We start from the raw sequence: 23293 nt of genomic DNA, 5'->3' as shown, positions 1-23293 counted from the left end.
CTTGGCAAAGTATGTGAATTCACGTACTAACATAATTTACTAAACCATGGAATCAATCTCTGAATTTGGTTTTCAGATACCTCTGAAAACCCTATGACCGTACGAGATTTTTTTCAACACTATCTCATAAAGTTCTGACAGTCATTCCACTAAGGAAACATTTTTGCCAGCTGAGTACGTCACCTGCTTGCTTTATATCATCCCACATCATTAAAGTTCATGGTTCAATCACTCCTCTTCCCTTTTAAATTGCTCTATGGCAAAAGTCATCTGGTTCCCCAGAACTTCCTCCTCAGTGAGTACACAGTCCAATACCACACAAGATAACTTGATTAGCTATTTTGTCATTTCATAGTATGAAATGCCACTTTACCATCATGAAATATGAAAGGAAGTCTCTGCCTCTTGCCTGATCTCTATGTAATTACTATTTCCCTGAAGACGTGTTACCTGCAATCCACTGTCTGGAACCATTAGACAGTAAGCTCCATGGAGGAACCATGTCTGTTTTCACTGTATCCCCAGGACTTAGGCTATTCTTGACACATAGTAGGCATCTAGTTAATATTTACTGAGCAAATTAATAAAGCCAAATTTCAATGCCTCTAAGACACTTCATTATACGCTGATTACATGTTATTCTTCATCTGTTTTTCCTTGACTGAGTCATTCAGGACAGAAACCTATCTTGATCTCAGGTTTGTAGGTTCGAGCCCCACGCTGAATGTAGAGATTACTTTTAAAAAAGACAGAAACCGGGGCGCCTGGGTGGCGCAGTCGGTTGAGCGTCCGACTTCAGCCAGGTCACGATCTCGCGGTCCGTGAGTTCGAGCCCCGCGTTGGGCTCTGGGCTGATGGCTCAGAGCCTGGAGCCTGTTTCCGATTCTGTGTCTCCCTCTCTCTCTGCCCCTCCCCCGTTCATGCTCTGTCTCTCTCTGTCCCCCAAAAAATGAATAAACGTTGAAAAAAAAAAAAAAGACAGAAACCTAGTAACAAAGGCACTTAGTAAACTTGTAACCAAGGTATAGGAAAGAACTCAAACAACTCCTACAGTAAAACCAACATCCCCACTACCATCATCAAGGGTGAAATAACTGAGAGCTTGAAAACACATAGGTTTGTAGGCATAGGAATGCAAGGCTGTGGAAAAGCTGGAACAGCTTAGGTTGCTAACACATGTAGAACCGGTCTTCCAGGAGATAAACAAACTGCTTTCACCCCTCCCCTCCCCAAAAACGCCCTTTTTGGAAACTGCTTATATAACTTTATACATCATTATAATAAAAGAAATTTCTTCAAATTTAAACTAATTAGGTATGAGTGGGTATTTTTCACAAAAATAATAATTATATCTGAAAATGTTAGGAGGTTGGCTATTAATAATCCATAGACTTGTTGGGGCAAATCAATTCGATGAAATTTCTGTTTTTCGAATATCAGAGACTCTCCGGGAGAGGAATGTAGGTAATTCTGGTGCAAAGAGAGCTTTGGAGGCAGAAAACATGCTTGGTTGGATTGGGGCAACGTGATAATTAGGGTAAGTTAGCACCACTGCACTATGAAGTAGAGGAAAAGTGGGGAAGAGCAGGGACAGGATGTCAAGGACAAAATGGCCCACTTTGCAAACTGCCTAGGGTTGCTTCAAGACTTAGAATAAAACATCCTTTTCTCTTGTTTCCACACCTCACCCCTTGCTCTCCAGTTAGTGCTATGGTTCATCTGTTTCTAAATTAAGGTTTACAGGAAGGACTCAGAGAGAAGGCGTCTTTCGAACAGGAACTCTGCTGAATACAACTCCCACATTGCTCACTTTCCTCGTGGTCACAAAACTGCACACCCAATGCTCTGACTGATACTGCTGAGGCAACAACGAACTTTCTGCCACTTTGGAAGATCTAGAGTGCTCAGAAAAATCTTGTGATGATTTCAACACTTGAATAAATTACCTTTTAATAGAGCTAGGAATGGTTCAGTGAGTGCCTATGGAACATGAAATGGATTAGCCTCACTCAAGGGGGAAAAAAATCACTGACACAACCAAACACTATTATTACTTATTGTATTGCCACTCTATAAAAATATGGTAGCTTTTACAATTAAAAAAAATAAAAGTTCAACTACACTGCATTATAATCACGTTATTGAATTCTAAGAATAATGTAAACTCATTGCTTTTTGAGGAAATTTGTGTAAAATTACCCCTTAATTTTATGACATGCAAATTACAATGCAGATTGTTTGCCATGATTTAGTGCATGGCTTGCCTTTTTATTTTCCTTGTGGTGTATGCACATTTGGTTAATAAATAGTAAAAACAGAACTAAACACAGAAATAATTCTCAACTGCTTCTCTTCTGGTAGAAAAAGTCTCCTTTTCTCCATCAAGAAACCAATGTTTAGAGGAAATGTGCAGTAACAAAAATAGTTACTTTGTTCTTATATTTTTATTTTTATTTATTTTTATTTTTTTTATTTTTTTTTAATTTTTTTTAATTTTTTTTTTAATTTTTTTTTTCAACGTTTTATTTTATTTTTGGGACAGAGAGAGACAGAGCATGAATGGGGGAGGGGCAGAGAGAGAGGGAGACACAGAATCGGAAACAGGCTCCAGGCTCTGAGCCATCAGCCCAGAGCCCGACGCGGGGCTCGAACTCACGGACCGCGAGATCGTGACCTGGCTGAAGTCGGACGCTTAACCGACTGCGCCACCCAGGCGCCCCTGTTCTTATATTTTTAAAAAAAGCTAAAAGTGAAAGGGAAAAAAAGCAATCATTATTTCCTTAATTGCTCTATATGGTTTGGCTAACTTGTAGTAACCACAACTCCTACGTTCAGTACAGATTAAAATTAAACCTCGTATTTAGACCATTTTAACTTTTCAGGGGATGTAAATTCTATCAGGAACAAAATGTGGATTTATCTTTACTTGAATCTGAGGGTCTACCATGAAAAACCACAAGGCAGTGCGTAGAAGAAGACTTGAAGAAATGGAGAGATGCATCCTATTTGTGATCAGAGAACTGACTCCTCAACCATTGTAGCTCCCCTGGCTCCCTCACCAAGTCAACTAGTATCTTCGAATTTCTTTCAACCTGAGCCACTTGCCATCACCGTGTTATCACTTTTCAACTCCCGACGTCACATTCTCCTTTGAGTTTCCTTTGCCTGAAAAGGATCCTTTCTTCAGTGTGATCTGTTCTTGGTAAGATGCAGCACTTCTTCTCAGATCACACCAGCCCGACACGTCTCTGCCACAGATTCTGCCTCTTCACGCGCGTTAAGAGCTCCAGTCTCTCTGCTTCATGGATGCTCTACAGAAAAATCCTCTTGGTTACCCTCTGGTAGGCACTATTTTGCTCCTCTGCTGGTGACCTTCCCTGCCGTTGCTAATGAACAAAACAGTGGCGTGCTGCCAAGCACACTGATGGCACTACAGCCACTGGGACTCACCAACTGGGACCGGTGCTCACGGAACCACCGCCGTCTGTGCCGTGGGTCCTGTCCTTTGACAATTCCAAAGCCTTGCCACTAATGCTGCTGACTTCTGTTTTCAGTGATACAGCCACTATCATTTCTACACCATTTTTCGCTGCAGCTCACCATGTTTTACCATTCTGAGTCTGACAGTTGGGCGTAGAACTATATGCATACGCTTCTGCTATACTCAAATCATCTGTCTACTACAGTGCTGGCTGAGTGTCCTTAAACCAAATATAGGCTCCTGAAAAATCTTCCTTATTTTAAAGAAGCAAGCATTTACTCTGCCTTTTTAGGAAAAACTTAATTCATCTCCAGTTGATAAAGGAAAGCTCTTCTTTATTGCAGAATGCTAGATAATAAACATACACGGAATAATAAAATCAGAAAATCACTGTTTGGCAAACCCTGCCCCTCAATAAAATAATTGATTCAGGCAACAATTACCAGTGGATATCAAAAAATTAGCAAATAAAACAAATAGAGTAAAATGCTAGTGCTGGTTGAATTAAGTAGTGGGTCAATGCATTCAACCTTCCATATGATTGAACTTTTTTCAATAAAAAGTTGGGGCAGTGGTAAAGTCTCCCTTGATTTATTATGAGGTAGGTCTTTTTCAATGAGGATTGGTATTCCCTTACGTACATGAAACGCTGGAGTCATCTAGGCTTGCCCAAGATACATGGACTTCTGCGGTGAACACAGTTAAGCCTGAGCTGAGAACCTTGCGGGATTGACTTATAATTTTTGTCCTGATGCCTTCTTCTTTCCACTCCTTTCAACTCTGTCTCAGAGCTGTTTTCACCTCCCATCTGTTGTAAGAGTAACCCCTGAAAATGAATATGAGTTTACAACTGCATAGTCACAACAGGGAGCAAACCAGAACCATCTGGGAAGGTTTCTCAAAATACACGCATCCAGAGTTTGACTCTTCAATATTTCAATTCACTAGTCCTTGGGTGGGGCCTCTCTAAGACAGGCATTTTTTGGAAACTATATTTAGGCTTTTACTGAAGAATTTATACACAGAAGAAGAGATGGGGGCAGGTTTAGAAATGGAAAAGGTCAGTATCAAATCAGGAAGTTAAAGAGTTCAAATTATTGGTATAGTAGTCATTAATGCTGCTCACTGATGTCTGTTCTCCTCTTCCCTGAACCCAGAAAACTATACTTTCCCCTGTCCATTTAAAGTTAGTTCCGGCCATGATACTGGCTTGGCCAATGAAATAGAAGCAGCAGTGGCATGTGTCACTTCCAAGCAGACATCTTCAAGAGACAGGGCACAAATCGCTACATAACCTTTTCCCTGGCTTGGTGATGGTGGAGACACGTCAAGACGGAGCCTCCGTCTGCCAAGATCCTTAGGGGACTATGACAAAAAGCCCCTGTCATCTCATGTAGGACATGAAATGGGAATAAGAAATAATTTTTACGATAAATCATTAAAATATGAAAGTTGTTCAGGGCACCTGGCTGGCTCAGTTGGTAGAGCATGTGACTAATGATCTTAGGGTCATGAGTTGAATGAAGCCCCATGTTGGGCATAGAATTTATGTAAAAATGAATGAAGGAATAAATAAATAAAATGTGAAGATATTTTTTTAAATATATGAAACTTGTTTATTAATGCAACATAATCTACTCCATCCTGACTTATAAACTGGCAAATCTTTTTTTTTTTTTCACAGAATCTAAGCAACTGAAAGAGAATGAGTTCCATCTCTAAACATTTACAGAAATGGTGTTAAATTGAGGGAAATGAGGGAGCTTTAGGGTCAGAGAGACCTAAGTTTAAACCTGTGGTGTCACTTTTTTGTTCTAATAATAAAATTAATGCATGCCTGTGTAAGATACAATTCCTTTAATAACTGCTAACACTTTTGAAGTACTTACTATATACCAGACACTGAGCTGAGAATACTACATGGATTATTTTATTTCCATTTTACAGATGAGAAACATGAAATTTAAAGAAGTTAAGTAAGTTGCCCAAGATCACAGAGCTAGGAAATGGCAGAGTAAGAAATCTAATGCAGGCAATAGAGCCACAAAGCCTGTGCTCTTAACCACTACTCACACTGCTCCCCCATGTGACCTTGACCAAGCTACTTGACTTCTTTGAATCTCAGTTTCCTCTGTTTAGAATGGGTTGAGAGCTACTAGGCAGTGTTTTCATAAGGATTAAAGGAGATAATTGGGTAAAGCAATTAACATGATTCCTGGCATATAGCAGGTATTTAAAATATGATAGCTATTATTTTTTAGTAGCAAATATGCCACTCCTTGGCCTCTTCTATAAACGAACACTAGTCAACATGGAAAAAAAATATTTGTCATGACCTACGTGAATTCAGTACTGAACAAAGATAGATAACACAGATACAATAATCAACTTCTACATTACTATCCTTGCATTACTTAACGGCCAATATTGAAATGACCATTGCTGACTTCTTAAAATAGGTTTTTAAAAATAAAGATACAGTGTACTAACAAATACCACCCATAAAATTCCCAATGATTTAATAATTGCATTCAGCAGCTTCAAGTCCATTATGTCCGAAGGTCCAAGAAAAAAAAAGACTTCACAGGTAGTGAAAAATATTTTATGCTCAGCTAGTCACAAATGATATACTGGGATTGATATATTTCAATAACCTTATGTTCATATATTAGCTGATAAAACTACAACAAGATAATACCATATTTAATGTGAAACTATTTGCTCTGGGTCTTTTATTTATTTATGTAACTTCCCCTTTTCTTTTGCTTCCTTATGCAATAAGATAGGCGTGCAAGTATAGATTTTCTACGTAGACAATCATGTTTTCTGCAAACAGAGTTTTATTTTCTCTCTTCCCAATCTGGATACTTTTACTTCCTCTGCTTGTCTTATTCCATTATCTGGGACTGCCAGTACAATGCTGAAAAGGAGTGGTGAGGAAGTCATCCTTGCCTTGTTCCTGATCTTAGCAGGAATGCTTCAAGTTTCCCACCATTAAGCATGCCGTTCACTGTAAGTTTTTGTACATGTTCTTTACTATGTTGAAGAAGTTCTCCTCAATTCCTAGTTTACTAAGACTTTTTATGAGGAATGAGTATTGGGTTTTGTCAAATAATTTTTCCGCATCTATTGATATAACCATGTGATTTTTCTTAAGTCTGTTGACATGATGGATCACATTAACTGACTTCCAAATGTTGAACCATTTTACATGAAACAGTATATAATTTTTTTATACCTTCTGGGGGTTGATTTGCTAATATTTTGTGGAAGACCTTTACACTTGAAGACTTTATGTTCATGAGAGATACTGTTCTGTAGTTTTTTTTAATAATGTCTTTGTCTGATTTTGGTGTTAGAATAATGCTAGCCTCATAGAATAAGTTAGAAAGTATTCCCTCTGCTTCTATCTTCTGGAAGAGATTGTAGAGAATTGGTGTAATTTCTTTCTTAAATGTTTGGCAGAATTCCCCAGTGAACCCATCTGGGCCTGTGCTTTCCGTTTTAGATTATTCATTATCGATTCCATTTCTTTAATAATTATAGGCCTATTCAGATGGTCTATTACATGACCTTTGGTAGGAAGGGTTCATTCCACCCCGCTTGTTAAGATCTTCCAGAGGCTTCACGTTTGTCTTCTAAGTTTGGCATGTACCATTTAGTCCATGGTCATCTCTCATTGCTCAACTTCCTGTGTACCTTACTACTTGCATTTTCCCCCAAAATATCAAGCTCTGTCATATATCCATGCATGTACAGGGCTTTTCTGCATTCTTGAAGTATCCTTTTCTAACTTGTATTTATCCCACTAAACTGGGCTTTCCACAGAAGCCTTGCCTGATGTCTCCAGGCAATTTACCTGCCCTATTCATCATATACAAATGAAAAACAAAATTATTCTTTAAAATTATGAGAACAGATCCGATCAATATGGCAGAGAAGTAGGGGGACCCAAAGATCCCTCGTCCCTCAAACACAGCAGTGTTGAGACCAGAGGACTTGGAATTCCAAGTGTCTGGGATGCAGAGTGACAGAGATGTCTCCAGGGGCCCACGGGGACAACTTAGCGGACCATAGGTGTGTGGCTGCACTAGGAAAGATAAAATGGGCAGCATAGGAATGGAGGAGAGGGAGCCCCTTCTGTGGAGAGACAAAAGGAAGAGAAAGAGAAGCTGTGGAAGTGTAGGGTTGTATTTGGACAAGAAAAAAACCACAGACGGGGGAACGGAAAAAAAACAGAGAAAGATTCAATTTCTAACTGCGGGGCTTTCTCTGGACTGGCAGGTGGCCCTGTTCCTGTGCCTGGAGAGGGAGAGGGCCAGCCCCGGGCTCGGTACCTAGCTCAGAGGTGCAGTCCACAGTCAGAGAAAGCAATCCCCTCCCGTGAGTGCTATGGGAAGATGGCAAAGAGCTGCTCCAAGGACAAAAGACCCTGCTTGCGTGCCAGCCAGAGACCCTTTGTCAGCTGGCTGAGTGGAGTGGCTCTACCCCAGAACTGCAGCATGGGATCAGGATCCTTTAAGACATCGGGGTTTGAATCCCAGCTGAGCGCCTGGGAGGTGCGGTGGAGTGGAAAAAAACAGTCCGCTAGCACCCAGCAGCACAGTGAAGATGGCCTGAACAGAGTGGGTTGGGACACCAGTCTGGGGAGGAGAGACTGGGGTGTTGTCATTTTTCTCCCCATCACCAACAAGGTGGGGCTTCAAGGAAGGGACAAGGGGCTACCATGGAGGTGGGACCCATCCACACCAAACCACACCCCTTGTGCCTGGTAACTGTGTATCTGCGGGAGCAAGACTGACACTGACTGAGCCAGACAGCCCCTCCTTCAGACCAGTGCAGCCAGCGGTTTTGCATTTTCTGATGTAATTAATTCTTGGTCAATCTGTAGTGTGTGTGTGTGTGTGTGTGTGTGTGTGTGTGTGTGTATTTTTTTCTTCTTTTTCTTCCTCTTATTTCTTCCCTTCTGAGGTCTGGTTATTCTGGTTGTTGGTTTGTTTAAGCAGACATATTTAATCTATTCTTTTTATACCTCTTTTGTATTCTCTTTATACCTCTTCTGTATCTCCTTCTTCTTTATTTTCTTCTCTCTCTGGATTAAGCCATATAGCTTCTCTGCCTTTCAATTTTCTTTTCTTTTCCTTTTCCCCACCCCTGTCATTTCTCTCTTTGTATGAGATAAGGCTTCTTCTACCACCACCCTCTTTTTTTAAATTTTTTTCCAAAGTTACTTCAATGAACAAATCAAAGCACACCTGGTGCAGGGTCCAAAACATCAATATGAGTAGGGAGATAAAGCAACCAGAGTCACAACAACAGAGAGCACGTAACACACTCCAAAAACACTTCCTGGAGGGCCAGGCTCTGGGCAGTGTATGACCCCTTTTTAATATAGTAGTGCTCACAGGTGCAAGACACAATTATTAAAACACATAAGGGACAGATTACTAGCCAAAATGACAAAATGGAAGAATTCTCCTCAAAAGAAATTACACAAAGAAATGACAGCTAAAGAAATGCTGCAAACAGATATATCTGATCATATATATTTTGATCAAAATCAAACAGATAATATCTGATCAAGTCTTATGACTTACAATAGTCATAAGATTAATCGCTGAGCTTGAAAAAAGCATAGATGACAGCAGAGAATCTATTGCTGCAGAGATCAAGGAACTAAAAAATAGTCACAATGAATTAAGAAATGTTGTAAATGAGGTGCAAAATAAACTAGATGCAGTGACCACAAGGATGGAAGAGGCAGAGGAAAGAAAAAGTGAAATAGAAGATAAAATTATGGAAAATGATGAAGCCGAGAAAAAGAGAGATAAAAAAATACTAGACCATAAGGGGAGAATTAGAGAACTAAGTCACTCAATGAAATGGAATAATATCTGTATGATAGGAGTTCCAGAAGAAGAAGAGAGAAAGGGGCAGAAAGTTCACTTGAACAAAGTATAGCTGAGAACTTCCCTAATCTGGGGAAGGAAGCACACATCCAAATCCAGGAGGGACAGAGAACTCCCTTCAGACGTAACAGGAATAGGTCTTCTCCATGGCATATCATAGTGAAACTGGCAAAATACAAAGATACAGAGAGAATTCTGAAAGCAGCTAGAGACAAGTGGGCCTTAACCTACAAGGGTAGACACATAAGGGTAGTAGCAGACCTGTCCACTGAAACTTGGCAGGCCAGAAAAGAGTGGCAGGAAATATTCAATGTGATGAACAGGAAAAATATGCAGCCAAGAATCCTTTATCCAGCAAGCCTATCTTTCAGAATAGAAGACAAACAAAAACTGAAGGAGCTAAAACAGCCCTGCAAGAGATCCCAAGAGGCACTCTGTGAGTGGAATGTTGCAAAACTACAAAAAACCAGAGATATCACCAAAGCATGAAGGCTACAGATAACACAATGACACTAAATCCATATCTTTCAATAATAACGCTGAACGGAAATGGACTAAATACTCCAATCAAAAGACACAGGGTATCAGAATGGATAAAAAAACCAAGATCCATCTTTATACTGTCTACAAGAGACCCATTTTAGACCTGAGGACACCTTCAGATTGAAAGTGAGGGGATGGAGAACTACCTATCATGCTACTGGATATCAAAAGAAAGCTGGAGTAGCCATACTTGTATCAGACAAACTAGACTGTAAACCAAAGGCTCTAACAAGAGATGAAGAAGGGCATTATATAATAATTGCAGGGTCTATCCATCAGGAAGAACTAACAGTTGTAAATGTTTATGCCCCAATTTGAAAGCACCCAAATATATAAATCAATTAATCACAAACATAAACAATCTTATTGATAAGAATATGGTAATTGCAGGTGACTTTAAAACTCCACTTACAACAATGGACAGATTATCTACACAGAAAATCTATAAAGAAGCAATGGCCCTGAATGACACATTGGACCAGGTGGACTTGACAGGTATATTCAGAACTTTTCATCCAAAAGCAGCAGGATAAACATTCTTCTTAGGTGCAAATGGAACATTCTCCAAGGCAGATCACATACTGGGTCACAAAACAGCCTTCAATAAATACAAAAGAGATCATACCAAGCATATTTTCAGATCACAATGCTATGAAACTTGAAATCAACCACAAGAAAAAGTTTGGAAAACCTCCAAATGCATGGAGGTTAAAGAATATCCTACTAAAGAATGAATGGGTCAACCAGCAATTAAAGAAGAAATTAAAAAATATATAGAAGCAAATGAAAATGAAAACATGACAGTCCAAACCCTTGGAATGCAGCAAAGGCAGTCCTAAGAGGAAAATACATTGCAATCCAGGCCTATCTCAAGAAATGTTTATTTATTTTTGAGAGAGACATAGAGAGAGCACTCACAGGGGAGGGGCAGAGAGTCAGGGAGACAGAGGACCCAAGCAGGCTCTGGGGCTCGAACTCACAAACTGTGAGGTCATGACCTGAGCTGAAGTCAGATGCGCAACTGACTGAGCCACCCAGGTGCCCCCTTGGCCTATCTCAAGAAACAAGAATAGTCCCAGATACGAAATCTAACAGCACACCTAAAGGAACTAGAAGCAGAACAGCAAAGAAACCCCAAGGGCAGCAGAAGAGAAATAATAAAGATTAGAGCAGAAATAAACAATATAGAATCCACCCCCCCCCCCCCCGCCAAAAAAAAACCCAGTAGAACAGATCAATAAACCTAAGGCCTGGGTTTTTGAAAAAATAAACAAAACTGATAAACTTCTAGCCAGACTTCTCAAAAAGAAAAGAGAGAGGACCCAAACAGATAAATCATGAATGAAAGAGAATAGATCACAACCAACACCACAGAAATACAAGCAATTATCAGAGAATACTATAAAAAATTATATGCCAACAAACTAGACAATCTGGAAGAAATGGACATCTTCCTAGACACACACACACACATTACCAACACTCAAATGGGAAGAAATAGAAAATCTGAACAGACCCATAACCAGCAAAGAAACTGAAATAGTTATCAAAAATCTCCCAACAAATAAGAGTCCTGGTCCAGATGGCTTCCCAGGGGAATTCTACCAGATGTTTAAAGCAGAGTTAACACCTACCTTTCTCAAGCTGCTCCAAAAAATAGAAACGGGAGGAAAACTTCTGGACTTATTCTATGAAGCCAGCGTTACCTTGATTCCCAAACCAGACAGAGACCCCACAAAAAAAGGCAAATTACACGCCAATATCCCTGATGAACATGGATGCAAAAATTCTCAACAAGATACTAGCAAATCGAATTCAACAGTATATTAAAACAATTATTCACCATGATCAAGTGGGATTCATTCCTGGGCTGCAAAGCTGGTTCAATGTTCACAAATCAATGTGATACATCATATTAACAGAAAAAAGGATAAGAACCATATGATCCTGTCAATAGATGCAGAAAAAGAAGTTGACAAAATACAGCATCCTTTCTTAATAAAAACCCTCAAGACAGTTGGGATAGAAGGAACATACCTTAATATCATAAAAGCCATATATGAAAAGTCCACAGCTAATATCATCCTCAATGGGGAAAAACTGAGAGCTTTCCCCCTGAGATCAGGAACATGACAGTGATGTCCACTCTCACCAGTCGTTTAACATAGAGTTGGAAGTCCTAGCCTCAGAATCAGACAACAAAATGAAATAAAAGGCATCCAAATTGGCAAAGAAGAAGTCAAACTTTCACTTTTCACAGATGACATGATACTCTACATGGAAAACCCAAAAGACTCCACCAAAAAGATGCTAGAACTGATACATGAATTCAGCAAAGTCACAGGATACAAAATCAATTTACAGAAATCGGTTGCATTTCTATACACCAATAATGAAGCAACAGAAAGAGAAATCAAGAAATCAGTCCCATTCACAATTGCACCAAGAACCATAAAATACCTAGGAATAAACCTAACCAAAGATGTAAAAGATCTGTATGCTGAAAACTATAGAAAACTTATAAAGGAAACTGAAGAAGACACAAAGAAACAGAAAAACATTCCATGCTCATGGATTGGAAGAACAAATATTGTTAAAATATTGACATTTTAACAATACTACCCAAAGCAATCTACACATTCAATACAATAACAATCACAACTGCACCGGCATTCTTCTCAAAGCTAGAACAAACAATCCTAAAATTTGTATGAAACCACGAAAGACCCTGAATAGCCAAAGTAATGTTGAAAAAGAAAAACAAAGTGAGAGAAATCCCAATCCTGGACTTTAGCCTCTACTACAAAGCTGTAATCATCAAGACAGCATGGTACTGGCATAAAACCAGAGACATAGACCAACGGAATAGAATAGAGAACCCAGAAGTGGACTCACAAATGAATGGCCAACTGATCTTTGATAAAGCAGGAAAGAGCATCCAATGAAAAAAAGTTTCTTTAGCAAATGGTGCTGGGAGAACTGGACAGCAACATGCAGGAGAATGAAACTGGACCACTTTCTTACAGCATACACAAAAATAAACTCAAAATGGGTGGAAGACCTAAGTGTGAGACAGGAGACCATCAAAACCCTAGCGGAGAAAACAGGCAACAACCTCTTTGACCTCAGCCGCAGCAATTTCTTGCTCGACACATCTCTGAAGGCAAAGGAAATAAAAGCAAAAATGAACTACTGGGACCTCATCAAGATAAAAAGCTTCTGCACAGCGAAGGAAACAATCAGCAAAACTAAAAGGCAACTGACAGAATGGGAAAAGATATTTGCAAATGACATATCGGATAAAGTGTTAGAATCCATAATCTATAAAGAACCAAACCCAACACCCAAAAAACAAATAATCCAGTGAAGAAATGGGCAAAAGACATGAATAGACACTTTTTCAAAAAGACATCCAGATGGCCAACAGACACATGAAAAGATGCTCAACGTCACTCATCATCAGGGAAATACAAATCAAAACCACACTGAGATACCACCTCACACTGGTCAGAGTGGCCAAAAATGACAACTCATGAAACAACAGACGCTGGTGCGGATGTGGAGAAATGGGAACCCTCTTGCACTGTTGGTGGGAAGGCAAACTGGTGCAGTTGCACTGGAAAACAGTGTGGGCGTTCCTCAAAAAATTAAAAATAGAACTGCCCTATGACCCAGCAATAGCACTACTAGGAATTTATCCAAAGGACACAGGAGTGCTGATTCATAGGGGCACATGTACCTCAATGTCTATAGCAGCGCTTTCAACAATAGCCAAATTATGGAAAGGGCCCAAAGGTCCATCAACTGATGAATGGATAAAGAAAATGTGGTTTATGTATACAATGGAATACTACCTGACAATGACAAAGAATAAAATCCTGCCACTTACAACAATGTGGATAGAACTGGAGGGTATTAAGTCAGTCAGAGAAAGACAGATATAATGTTTTCACTCATATGTGGAACTTGAGAAACTTAAGACCATGGGGGAAGGGAAGGGGAAATAAACAGTTTCAGAGAGGGAGGCAAACCATGAGACTCTTAAATACAGAGAACAAACTGAAGGTTGATGGGAAATGGGTGATGGACATTGAAGAGGGCACTTGTTGGGATGAGCACTGTGTGTCGTATGTAAGCGATGAATCACAGGAATCTACCCCACTTGACAATACACTGTATGTTTGCCAACTTGACAATAAATCATATTTTAAAAATAATAATAATAAATAAAATTATAAGAAAAAAGCCAAACTTTTAAACAGTTATTTAAAATTTTCAATGTAATTCAAGATATACAATGAAATAAACTATAAAATACTGACCTGGTCGTGGGTTTTATCCTTTATAACTTCAATATCTAAGACAGACAGATGCATTTGACACAGGAAATCAACAATGATACAAACACTGAACAAAAAGTATCATTTCAAGATATAAGTATATATTAAGATTGAAGGCAAACCGGAGTACTCATTTAGGTATACTTAGATATATCGCCTCCTCAGAAGTATATGTGTAAGGAACATTTTAGTCTTTTTGTTTCTTTTTATTATTCTGAACGGTTAAGAGTTTAAACTCTGGAGTCATATAGACTTGGGGCAGACACCAGCTACAATCTGTGAGACCTTGGGCAAGTGAGTAAACCCTCTGTTTCCTCACAGGATAATAATAATTAGTAACTAGTGGGGATGGTAAATGATGGTAATGGTATTCCTTGAATTACCAAAAATAATGTCATTATATAGGCCTCTCTTTTCCCTCATATACAGTATTTGAAAAAAAATTTTTTTACCATGAATCCTAGTAACCTCCAAACAATAACCTGTCAAACCCCTTCTTCAACATAGTCCCTCTTTATTCTATTTATATCTTTGCCAAAATAGTAGACTACGGGCTAGGTGGAACAACATTTCAAGTAGAGACATCCTTCTGAACGAAGAACTTTCCTTTTAATATTTACTAAAAATATATCATGTCCAGAAAAATAATTGCTCATAATTACAGGTCACCTGGACACATTTTGCAGGGAAACATAAACGGTTATGAATATCTCATAGATGTGGATATGAGAAAGACAAAAATTTGGATCGCCATAGTCATATGGGATATTATGGGCTATCCCCCTAAAATTCATATGTTGAAATCCTAACCCCCAGAACCTCAGAATGCGACTGTATTTGAAGACAAGGTCTTGAAAGAGGTACTTAAGGCAAAATGAGATCATTAGGGTGGGCCCTAATCCAGATGACTGGCATCCTTGTAAAAAGAGTAAATGTGGTCATAGACACATACAGAGAAGAGACAGTGTGAAGACACAGGAGGAGACGGCCACCTAAAAGTCAAGGAGAGAGACCTGGAACAGATTCTTCCCTCAGACTCCTTAGAAGAAACCAACTCTGCTCACTCTTGATCTTGGACTTCTCACCTCTAGACCTGTAAGAAAAATAAACTTCTGTTATTTAAGCCATCCAGCCTGTGGTACCTTGTTGTGTAAGCCCTAGCAAACTAATAAAATTAGAAAGGAATACTAGAATGTAAGCTCCAGGAGGATAGGATTTTTCATCTTTTTTTGTTCATTGATGTATCCCAAGTACCTAGAGCGATGCCTGGCACATAATAGGTGCTCAACAAATATTTGCTAAATGAGCTTCTTAATAAATAAAGCAGAGTAATGAAAGCCTTCCTATAGATGCTCTATTAAATACCATCAATGTTTCAGTAATGCTTCTTATACTCCTAAGACCCGAGAACCTGGACTCTCGCTGCTCTTACCAGCTCTGTGGTTTAATTGGTCTGCTGCCACAGCCCAAATGTATCAAATCCTCTGGTGAAATTCTTGGTATGATTCAATTCCAGGAGTAATTTCCTAAAGAGAAGAGCTAATAAGATTAAAATGCTGCTGTAATACAATAAATGTGAATTAATCCACATAGACAAACAGATCAAACTTGTTAGTCCCATCCTGAGGAAAATGCCACAAACAGATGTAACTTGTTGGTATTGATATTCCCTCAAAAGTATTTGGCTGGCTGATGTCACTAATGGCATTGAGAACGGCCTGGATTCACAATTTAAAGGAAAAAAGTAAACAATGATTCTCCTGTTGTTATTAAAGCATTTCTTGAGTGGACACAGGAAAAAGACAGACTAAATTTTCTTCTGACTTATTCAATTACATGGCTTCATGGTGCATGTATTTCTTTAAACCAAATCCATGTCTTAATATCATCACTATCACCATCAATCAATACTTAATTTGGTTCCCTAAATATGCTAGGGAAATAAGAGCAAAATAAAACATAAAAGAATCATGGAAACATGATTTTAACTTACATGCAAATATCCTTTAAGCAACTGCTAGAGCAAAAAATTCACCAAAATTATAATAGTTCTGCTAGAGATAAGATTGTAGATAACTCTCTCTTCAAATTATTTTTAATTTTATATAAGTTCTTATAAGCCATTTTTACAACATAAAGTTCTCAAAAACCATTCTAACTTCTAATCATTACTGGAAGAAAATTTAGCATTAAAAATTCTCCCAAAGGAAGAGGATGATATTTATTTTTAAAGTATATTTAATTAACACATTTTTACAGGAATACACGTGAGAAAACCAGAATACACCAGTTTCATGGGCAAGCAAAATTTGGCATTTTAAAATCAAGATCTGGAAATATCATCCTGAAAGTAATTTAGAAATCAAGTCAAAGCTTGTTCTTGGTCTGGGGCCTGGAATGAGTTCCCTGAACTGATGCAATCTGAAACCCTAGCCAACAAGTGTTTATCAAAGTCTTTGTCCCAAAGGGAGAAGTCTCTTTTCTAATTCTCCAGGAGTCATGCTGTTGGGATTGCTTTGAGACTTGAGCAAAGAGAGCAAGTAGGAGTACAAAACATCCAAATCATTTGGAAACATTTTCTTTTCCAGCAAAATGAAAGCTGGTTTTTCATGATATGCAATTTGTAATCAAGCCCTCCTTTACTGAAGCGATTCGTCAGCTACTGGTGCGTTTGCTCCTTTTTCCTGGGAACATCATAAACAGGAAGTACATGCCTCTGGGGCTTATTCATTGCAGAATGGAAAAAATGAAGCTGTGGATCTTCTCAAGGATGATTTAGAGAGGACGGATCATTAATTACTGTACTCCCCTCCTTATCTTCACCAGGAGCCTTATAAACCAAACGACTGCACAAGCTGTGCTCCACACCCAGGAAAATACAAAGAATTCTTTGCCCATATGTGACCGGAAGTCAACTTTACAGCTCTGCATCAGGCTTTGATCACATACTGGCAAAGAGGATCAGCCCCTGTCTTAACAACCTGTTAGAACCCTGCCTGCTTCACCTTCCATCCTGACAGCCACAAGCCTCCAGACCTAAGATCAGAAAGTCTACCATTTCATATTAACCAAATACCACAAGCGTTGGGTATGAAGCAACCCGATACTGAGCAGACTAAAAAGAAGAAAAATGTACTCCTCACAAGGGACATCTTGGTGGTGATGGCATAGCTCTGGAACTTGGTTGCAGTGGTGGTTACACCAATCTAAGCACGGGATAGAAAGGCACAGAACTACACACACACACACCCCTTGTGCCACTGTCAATTTCCATACTCTGATACCTACCAGGTAAGTAAGGTGTAACCATTGGGGGAAAGTGGATAGAGTACACACAACCTCTCCGTACACTCCCTGCAACTTGTGATATCTGTTTATTTCAAAATAAAATGGTTTTTAAAAGTGCGCCTTCTTGTGTACATCCACGTTCTTTGACAGTCTGGCATCAGGACAAGTCACGGAGAAACAGCCTGGTTTTCGAGTGGAAGGTTTCAGCCGCCACCCAACACAAAACTTGAGGTTGGGAACACCCCTGCAGCTGCTGACCTGGGGTTTCCTTTCTGACCTCCAGCCCCTGCCTTACACCCCCCCCCCCCCCCCCCGTCTCAAATTCAGGTCACACCTCAATGTCCCCTCTTTACGGAGAGGCCTTCCCTGCACTCCCTAACCAAGCAGACGCCCTCTGCTATTCTCCGAGTACATCGGTCCCTTCGCCGCATTCTTTGCTCGTGTAAAGAGCTGGTTAGTTTACTTGTTTGCGGCCCGTCCCGCCGCCGGCCTATAAGCTCCAAGTGCGCGGGCACCTCGTCTGCCCCTCGCCCACCCTACCCCACCACCACGAGCCCGCCGCTGGGCGCGGGCCACGTGCTCTACAGCCTATGGAATAAACGCACCTCCCTGAGATTCACTCCCTCCGGCTCCAGGGCGTCGCGTCGGTTCCTCCCCTTCGCACCTCGTCCTCTCCGCCACACCCGGGCCCCTCCGCCTCCTCGCCTCCACGCGGACCCCACCCGGCCAGGGAGGGCGCCATTTTCCTCTAACTCGTCTGCCCAGAGGGCTGCTCTCCCCCCGTTGGCCCCTTTTCCTCAGGCTCCCCCCAACTCAGCCCCCTCCCCAATATCTCCAGCCACCGCCCCGCGCTCTGCGCCGCCCTCCCCTCCCTTCCGGTGCCGCCCCTGGGCCGGGACCCCAGCCCGCAGCCGGCGCGCCCCTCACACCACGCCCCTCAGTCCACGGACCGCGTGGGAGGCACCCACTCCGCCGCTGCGCGGGAGGGGAGGGAAGACGGGCGGGGCGCGGGGGCGTGGCCTCTTCCGTACTGAGCTTGGATTGGCCAGTCCCGCGGGGGCGGGATTGCAGCCTGGGTCTTGTCCCCGGGTCTCCGCCGGGCATTCTTCGCGGCTGCGGCTCCAGCTTCGGCGACCAGGACGGGAGAACGGCGTCTGCGGCTCCGGCAGCATGTCTGAGAAGCGGCACACAGGGGATGCCGAAGCCCGGAGGCTCCCCGACTCCTTCAGGGGTGAGCCCCGCGCCGTCTCCGCCGCCCCCCGCCGCCCCCCCAACCTTTCCCTCGCGAACGAGACCCAGCCTGGGAGTCCCAGGCTCGTCTCCGCCGCTTTAAGCCGTGCGACCGTTGCTTTAAGCTTCGGTGACGCTGAGAATAGCGAACCCTGCTTCGCGGGCTGGGGGTCAGGTTTAGGGATGTTAGGGTACAGAGTGCACAGCGGGGTGCCTGGCACACAGAGGATGCACCCACTGCAGGGCAGGTTTCCAATACCAAAGCCATAGCAGAGGCTCGAGTGCTCCAGCGGTTGCCAGATGCCTGGCCCTGTGCCAGCGCTTTGCGTTCATTATCTCGTGGCACGCATGCGGGCAAGGAAATGCTTAAGTGACTCGGGGCCAGCGAGTGGTGAAGCCGGGGCGCAAATCTGCACCCCACACTCAGGATCCCGCGTCTCCTGACTCCCCTTTCCTTCCCACCCCTCGGAGGTCATCTCCTCCAGCCAGCCTTCGGCTAACCCCATGAGTGAGCCCCCCTTCTCCGGAGCTGGAAGGAACTCCTGCTCCCCAGCCCCACCCCTGGCCAATTTCATATCAAGAAGCAAGACCGACCTGTGAGATTTTCCCCTAACCCCTCACATACATTTGCTATATTTGCAAAGAAAAGAAAGTCTCTTTTTGACATTCTTCCCCTCTCTTTCCAGCTTCACTTTCTGCCCTATCTTGCCCCCTTTTTACTCCAGTTGTCCTGGGGACCTCGCCTTTGCGGCTTTTGTTTCTCACAAGGAACTCATAAGTACCCCCACCCTACTGGGGCCTTCCCTGCCTTGAGTGGCTCAATCTTGTTCCCCTGTGAAGGAACTAATACTCTTGAGAGGGGTGTCACCTTGAACCTTTATTGGCTAACTCCTTGGGGGTGGGGGTTCCAACAGAGGTGACAAACCTCCAGGGGTGCTGGTTTCCTCCCTGGAGCTGGCTCATAGCAATCCGAAGGAATTATTTCTAAGGATGGAATTTCAGGCAGGATGACATGGTGAAAGACAGTTTAGGGGGCTGGGTGGGCTTTTCCAGCACCCCACAGAGAACACTGTAATGGACTTAACTTATTCTGATTATTTGTAAAGCCAGCCTTGTCCACCCATCTAACTTAAGTCCCATTTCCTCTGCCCAGTGATCCTTCCCAGGAGCATCAACAGAATTATCCCTCACTTTCCTCTGCTAAGCACCTCGGAGAGTTATCTTCCCAAATCAGTAGTGTAACAGGAAGGCTGTATTTGAAGAAACTGATACTCAAAGAGGTTGTTACTTCAGAGTCACATAGTTGATAAGTAATGGAGCCATATTTTTAAATCTGAGTTTGACTCTACAACTTGCTGTCCACCTCTTTCATAGCTGGTTGTCTTTTCCTAGGTAGGAAGGTGGGTGGGATCCCTTCCTCTGTGCCCTGACCTTCTGGTGGGAGACAGAAGGACTGTGAGGACAGCTTTAGCAGTTTGGTGAAACTGTAGCGAGATATCTGTTTATAGAGGTTCTTTGGGAATACACGTGACTTTTATTTATACTTCATATCCCCCTTTTTTAGTTGTTTTTCATCGTCACAGACTAGTTTCCATTTCTAGTTTCTTTTTCTTGGTTCTATGATTAACTTTTTTTTTTTTTTAAGACAGAAATGTTTTTCGGAATCTAATGAAAACTCCTCAGAAAATTATACATACCAAAAAAATTTTGCATAGTCTAGGTTGCCTTTTTAATATATATATGTAAATATAAATACATATGTGCGTGTGTGTGTGTGTGTGTGTAAACACAGGTACAAAAACCATTACTAGAATTTATTAAATAGATTCGATTGAGTGCTTGCCATGTGTCAAACACAGCCTCAGTGCTTTACAAACATTATCTAATTGCAATCCTCTTAACGGCTCCACAAGGAAGACATTATCCACCATTTTACAGCAAGAAAACCGGGGCTCAGAGTAGGAAAATCACACATGTGTGTGATTCAGAGCTAGGTTTCAAACCTGGGCTCTGTGATTTCTCCAAACCATTTTCCCTATCCTAGAGCTACCTCCAAAATGTGTACCCAAACAGGAGCACCTGGGTGGCTCAGTCGGGTTAAGTGTCCCACTTCAGCTAAGGTCATGATCTCATGGCTGTGAGTTCAAGCCACACGTCGGGCTCTGTGCTGACAGCTCAGAGCCTGGAGCCTGCTTTGCATTCTGCATCTCCCTCTCTCTCTGCCCCTCCTCCACTTGCTCTCTCTCTCTCTCCAAAAATAAACATTAAAAAAATTTTAAATGTGTACCTGAACAGAGGACCTTGTCAAACACCAGTACTTCACTAAAGGCGAGGGAGAACAAAGAAAGCCCAGAAGAACCTAGCTTCAATACAGACCTCTTGAATAAGACATCCCCAGAAGGCTGCTTCTGAAGGAAACAGTGGAATATAAAAGCCCAAACTCTATCCTGTTATGATTTTGCTGACAATTAGTCTTAGGAATGTAAATGTGACCAAACCCAGGGCAAGATTACTTTTTCTTAAAGCCAGTGCATTCACTTTGTAATGAAATAATGCAGGTGGATCGCAAAGAAATGTATTATTATAATTGAGAGACATGTCAACAGAATATATCCCTTTGGGAGAATGCCTGAACATAAGCAGAATCAAGGGACTTATTTGTTTATTTCAGTTGTTACAGCTGATAAGATTGGGGAGAACTTTGTAACTTCTTTAATAATTAAGCCAAGTTAAACCATCAATGGTCATAAATTAACTCAAACCAGTGACCAAGTCTACTAAAGCTGGTGTGTGTGTGTAGATACATGTATATATATTGGGTTGCCATGATAATACATTGTGAAGTGTGGAAAGAGGAAAGGTAGAGATTATAGTCAATAGCAAAAAGGAAGTATGTGTCAATTCTCCTTCCCCCATTCTTTCTGAATCGTTGTCTGTCTTCCGGGGTTAGTAAAGAAGCTTAAACCCCAAGCATTTGGCCTGCCATTTCTGTAGATTAGCCTTTGAAGATGTGAGCGGTAAAGTATCTGTTGCAAAATATCACACAATAAAAATTATACCAACCTTGCCCAGTTGTGAATGCACTTATGGTACGATGGCATAGTGTAGTGAAATGGGAGTGGAATTCAGAATTCAAGGATCTGAACTGAGCTCGCAATACCATCCCTTACTAACTGGGTCACCTTGGGCAAGTCAGCCTCCGGAGTCAATTCCTCATCTCTGTCTTGGGCATAATCTTACCACAGTAACTGTCTCCCAAGGTTTCAAGAATCAAATGAGAAAATTTAACAGTGACTGTTCAGAAAACCTGGTAATTATGCAGGAAACTAAAATTTATGGACAAAGAGTGGCATGAAAGATGGTCCAAGAAAGCTTAGAGCTCTGATTTACCTGCCCAAATGTGGTCTGTTTCTCCTCCAGAGACAGAGTCCCCAGGCAGATTGTTAGCCTTGGTATTTTCTTTGGGGTGTGCAGGTCCCAGAAGGCAATTCACTTACTAAAAAGTTTATTCCTGGGGCTCCTGGGTGGCGCAGTCGGTTAAGCGTCCGACTTCAGCCAGGTCACGATCTCGCGGTCCGTGAGTTCGAGCCCCGCGTCGGGCTCTGGGCTGATGGCTCAGAGCCTGGAGCCTGTTTCCGATTCTATGTCTCCCTCTCTCTCTGCCCCTCCCCCGTTCATACTCTGTCTCTCTCTGTCCCGAAAATAAATAAACGTTGAAAAAAAAAAAAAAGTTTATTCCTGTAAGCTGCATCAGTGTGATCTGAAAGTTGTGATAAAAATAACAGCTGCTATTTAGTGAGTACGGCCTGAGTGTCAAGCACTTTACGTTTGTTTTTATATGGGATGAGTGTTCTTTTCCCTCCTTTTTCTGGTGAGAAAAGTTAGTGGTAGAATTGGAATCTGACACCCAAATCCTGAACTCTTAGCTGCTGCTTAGCTTTTTGGCCTCAGTTGAGAATGGGAACCTTACGATTTAGTTTCCTTATGCAACTGTTCCCCATTTTGTTTTTAACGTAAGCTCTATGCCCAGTGTGGAGCTTGAATTCATGACCCCAAGATCAAGAGTTTCAATGTTCTGCTGACTGAGCGAGCCAGGAGCCCCTGGTTTCTCACTCTGTAGTTAAAATGATGTTGCCCTCCAAAGACTTTTATGGGAAAAACTTAATTCTAGATGCTTTTAAGATGTCCAAGAAAAGGAGCTGGGAAAAACAACCAAAACAACAGCAGAAGTAGGAGCATTTTGTTCTCTTAATAGATCTCAGGACTAGTCTAAATGTAATTAACTTAATACCATTATGAAATTGTTTTTCTCTCCAGTTTTTCTGGAAATGACTGTTTGTATCTTGCCAGCTGTGGGCCATATTCAGGTCACACGTATTCATTCTGACAACTGCTTTGGGACAGAGGATGGTCTACACTGTATTCTTGGGTCTTGTCTGCTGACGTGTAGATCAAGTTTGCCTCATGTAAAGGCTTTCCTTTCCCCCGAAGAAACAGCGGAA

At 41.5% G+C, this 23293-nt stretch overlaps 1 protein-coding gene and 1 long non-coding RNA gene across 3 annotated transcripts in view; one reads left to right on the top strand and one right to left on the bottom strand.

Annotated features, from left to right (window-relative positions):
* Nucleotides 1-14165: 14165 nt before the first annotated feature.
* On the bottom strand, nucleotides 14166-18280 carry LOC123593672. Of its 2 annotated transcripts, none has more exons than XR_006710437.1 (3): nucleotides 18167-18280; nucleotides 15706-15812; nucleotides 14166-15366 (listed from the first exon to the last, which is right to left on the bottom strand). It is a non-coding gene; the product is annotated as an uncharacterized LOC123593672 (long non-coding RNA). The 2 variants fall into 2 exon arrangements; XR_006710436.1 differs by having other exon boundaries at nucleotides 15706-15799; nucleotides 18167-18278.
* A 321-nt stretch (nucleotides 18281-18601) lies between these two features.
* Nucleotides 18602-23293, top strand: part of STOM (stomatin) — a 32480-nt gene continuing 27788 nt past the window's right edge. The window contains exon 1 of the mRNA XM_045469948.1: nucleotides 18602-18792. Coding sequence (XP_045325904.1) covers nucleotides 18732-18792 — 61 coding nt within the window. The 5' untranslated portion in view covers nucleotides 18602-18731. The remainder of the gene's footprint in view (nucleotides 18793-23293) is intronic.

The sequence above is a fragment of the Leopardus geoffroyi genome, chromosome D4, assembly GCF_018350155.1.
Source record: "Leopardus geoffroyi isolate Oge1 chromosome D4, O.geoffroyi_Oge1_pat1.0, whole genome shotgun sequence".
Classification (NCBI taxonomy): Eukaryota; Metazoa; Chordata; class Mammalia; order Carnivora; family Felidae; genus Leopardus; species Leopardus geoffroyi.
The sequence above is the reverse complement of the archived record's forward strand: the minus strand, read 5'-3'. Positions and strand labels throughout refer to the sequence as shown.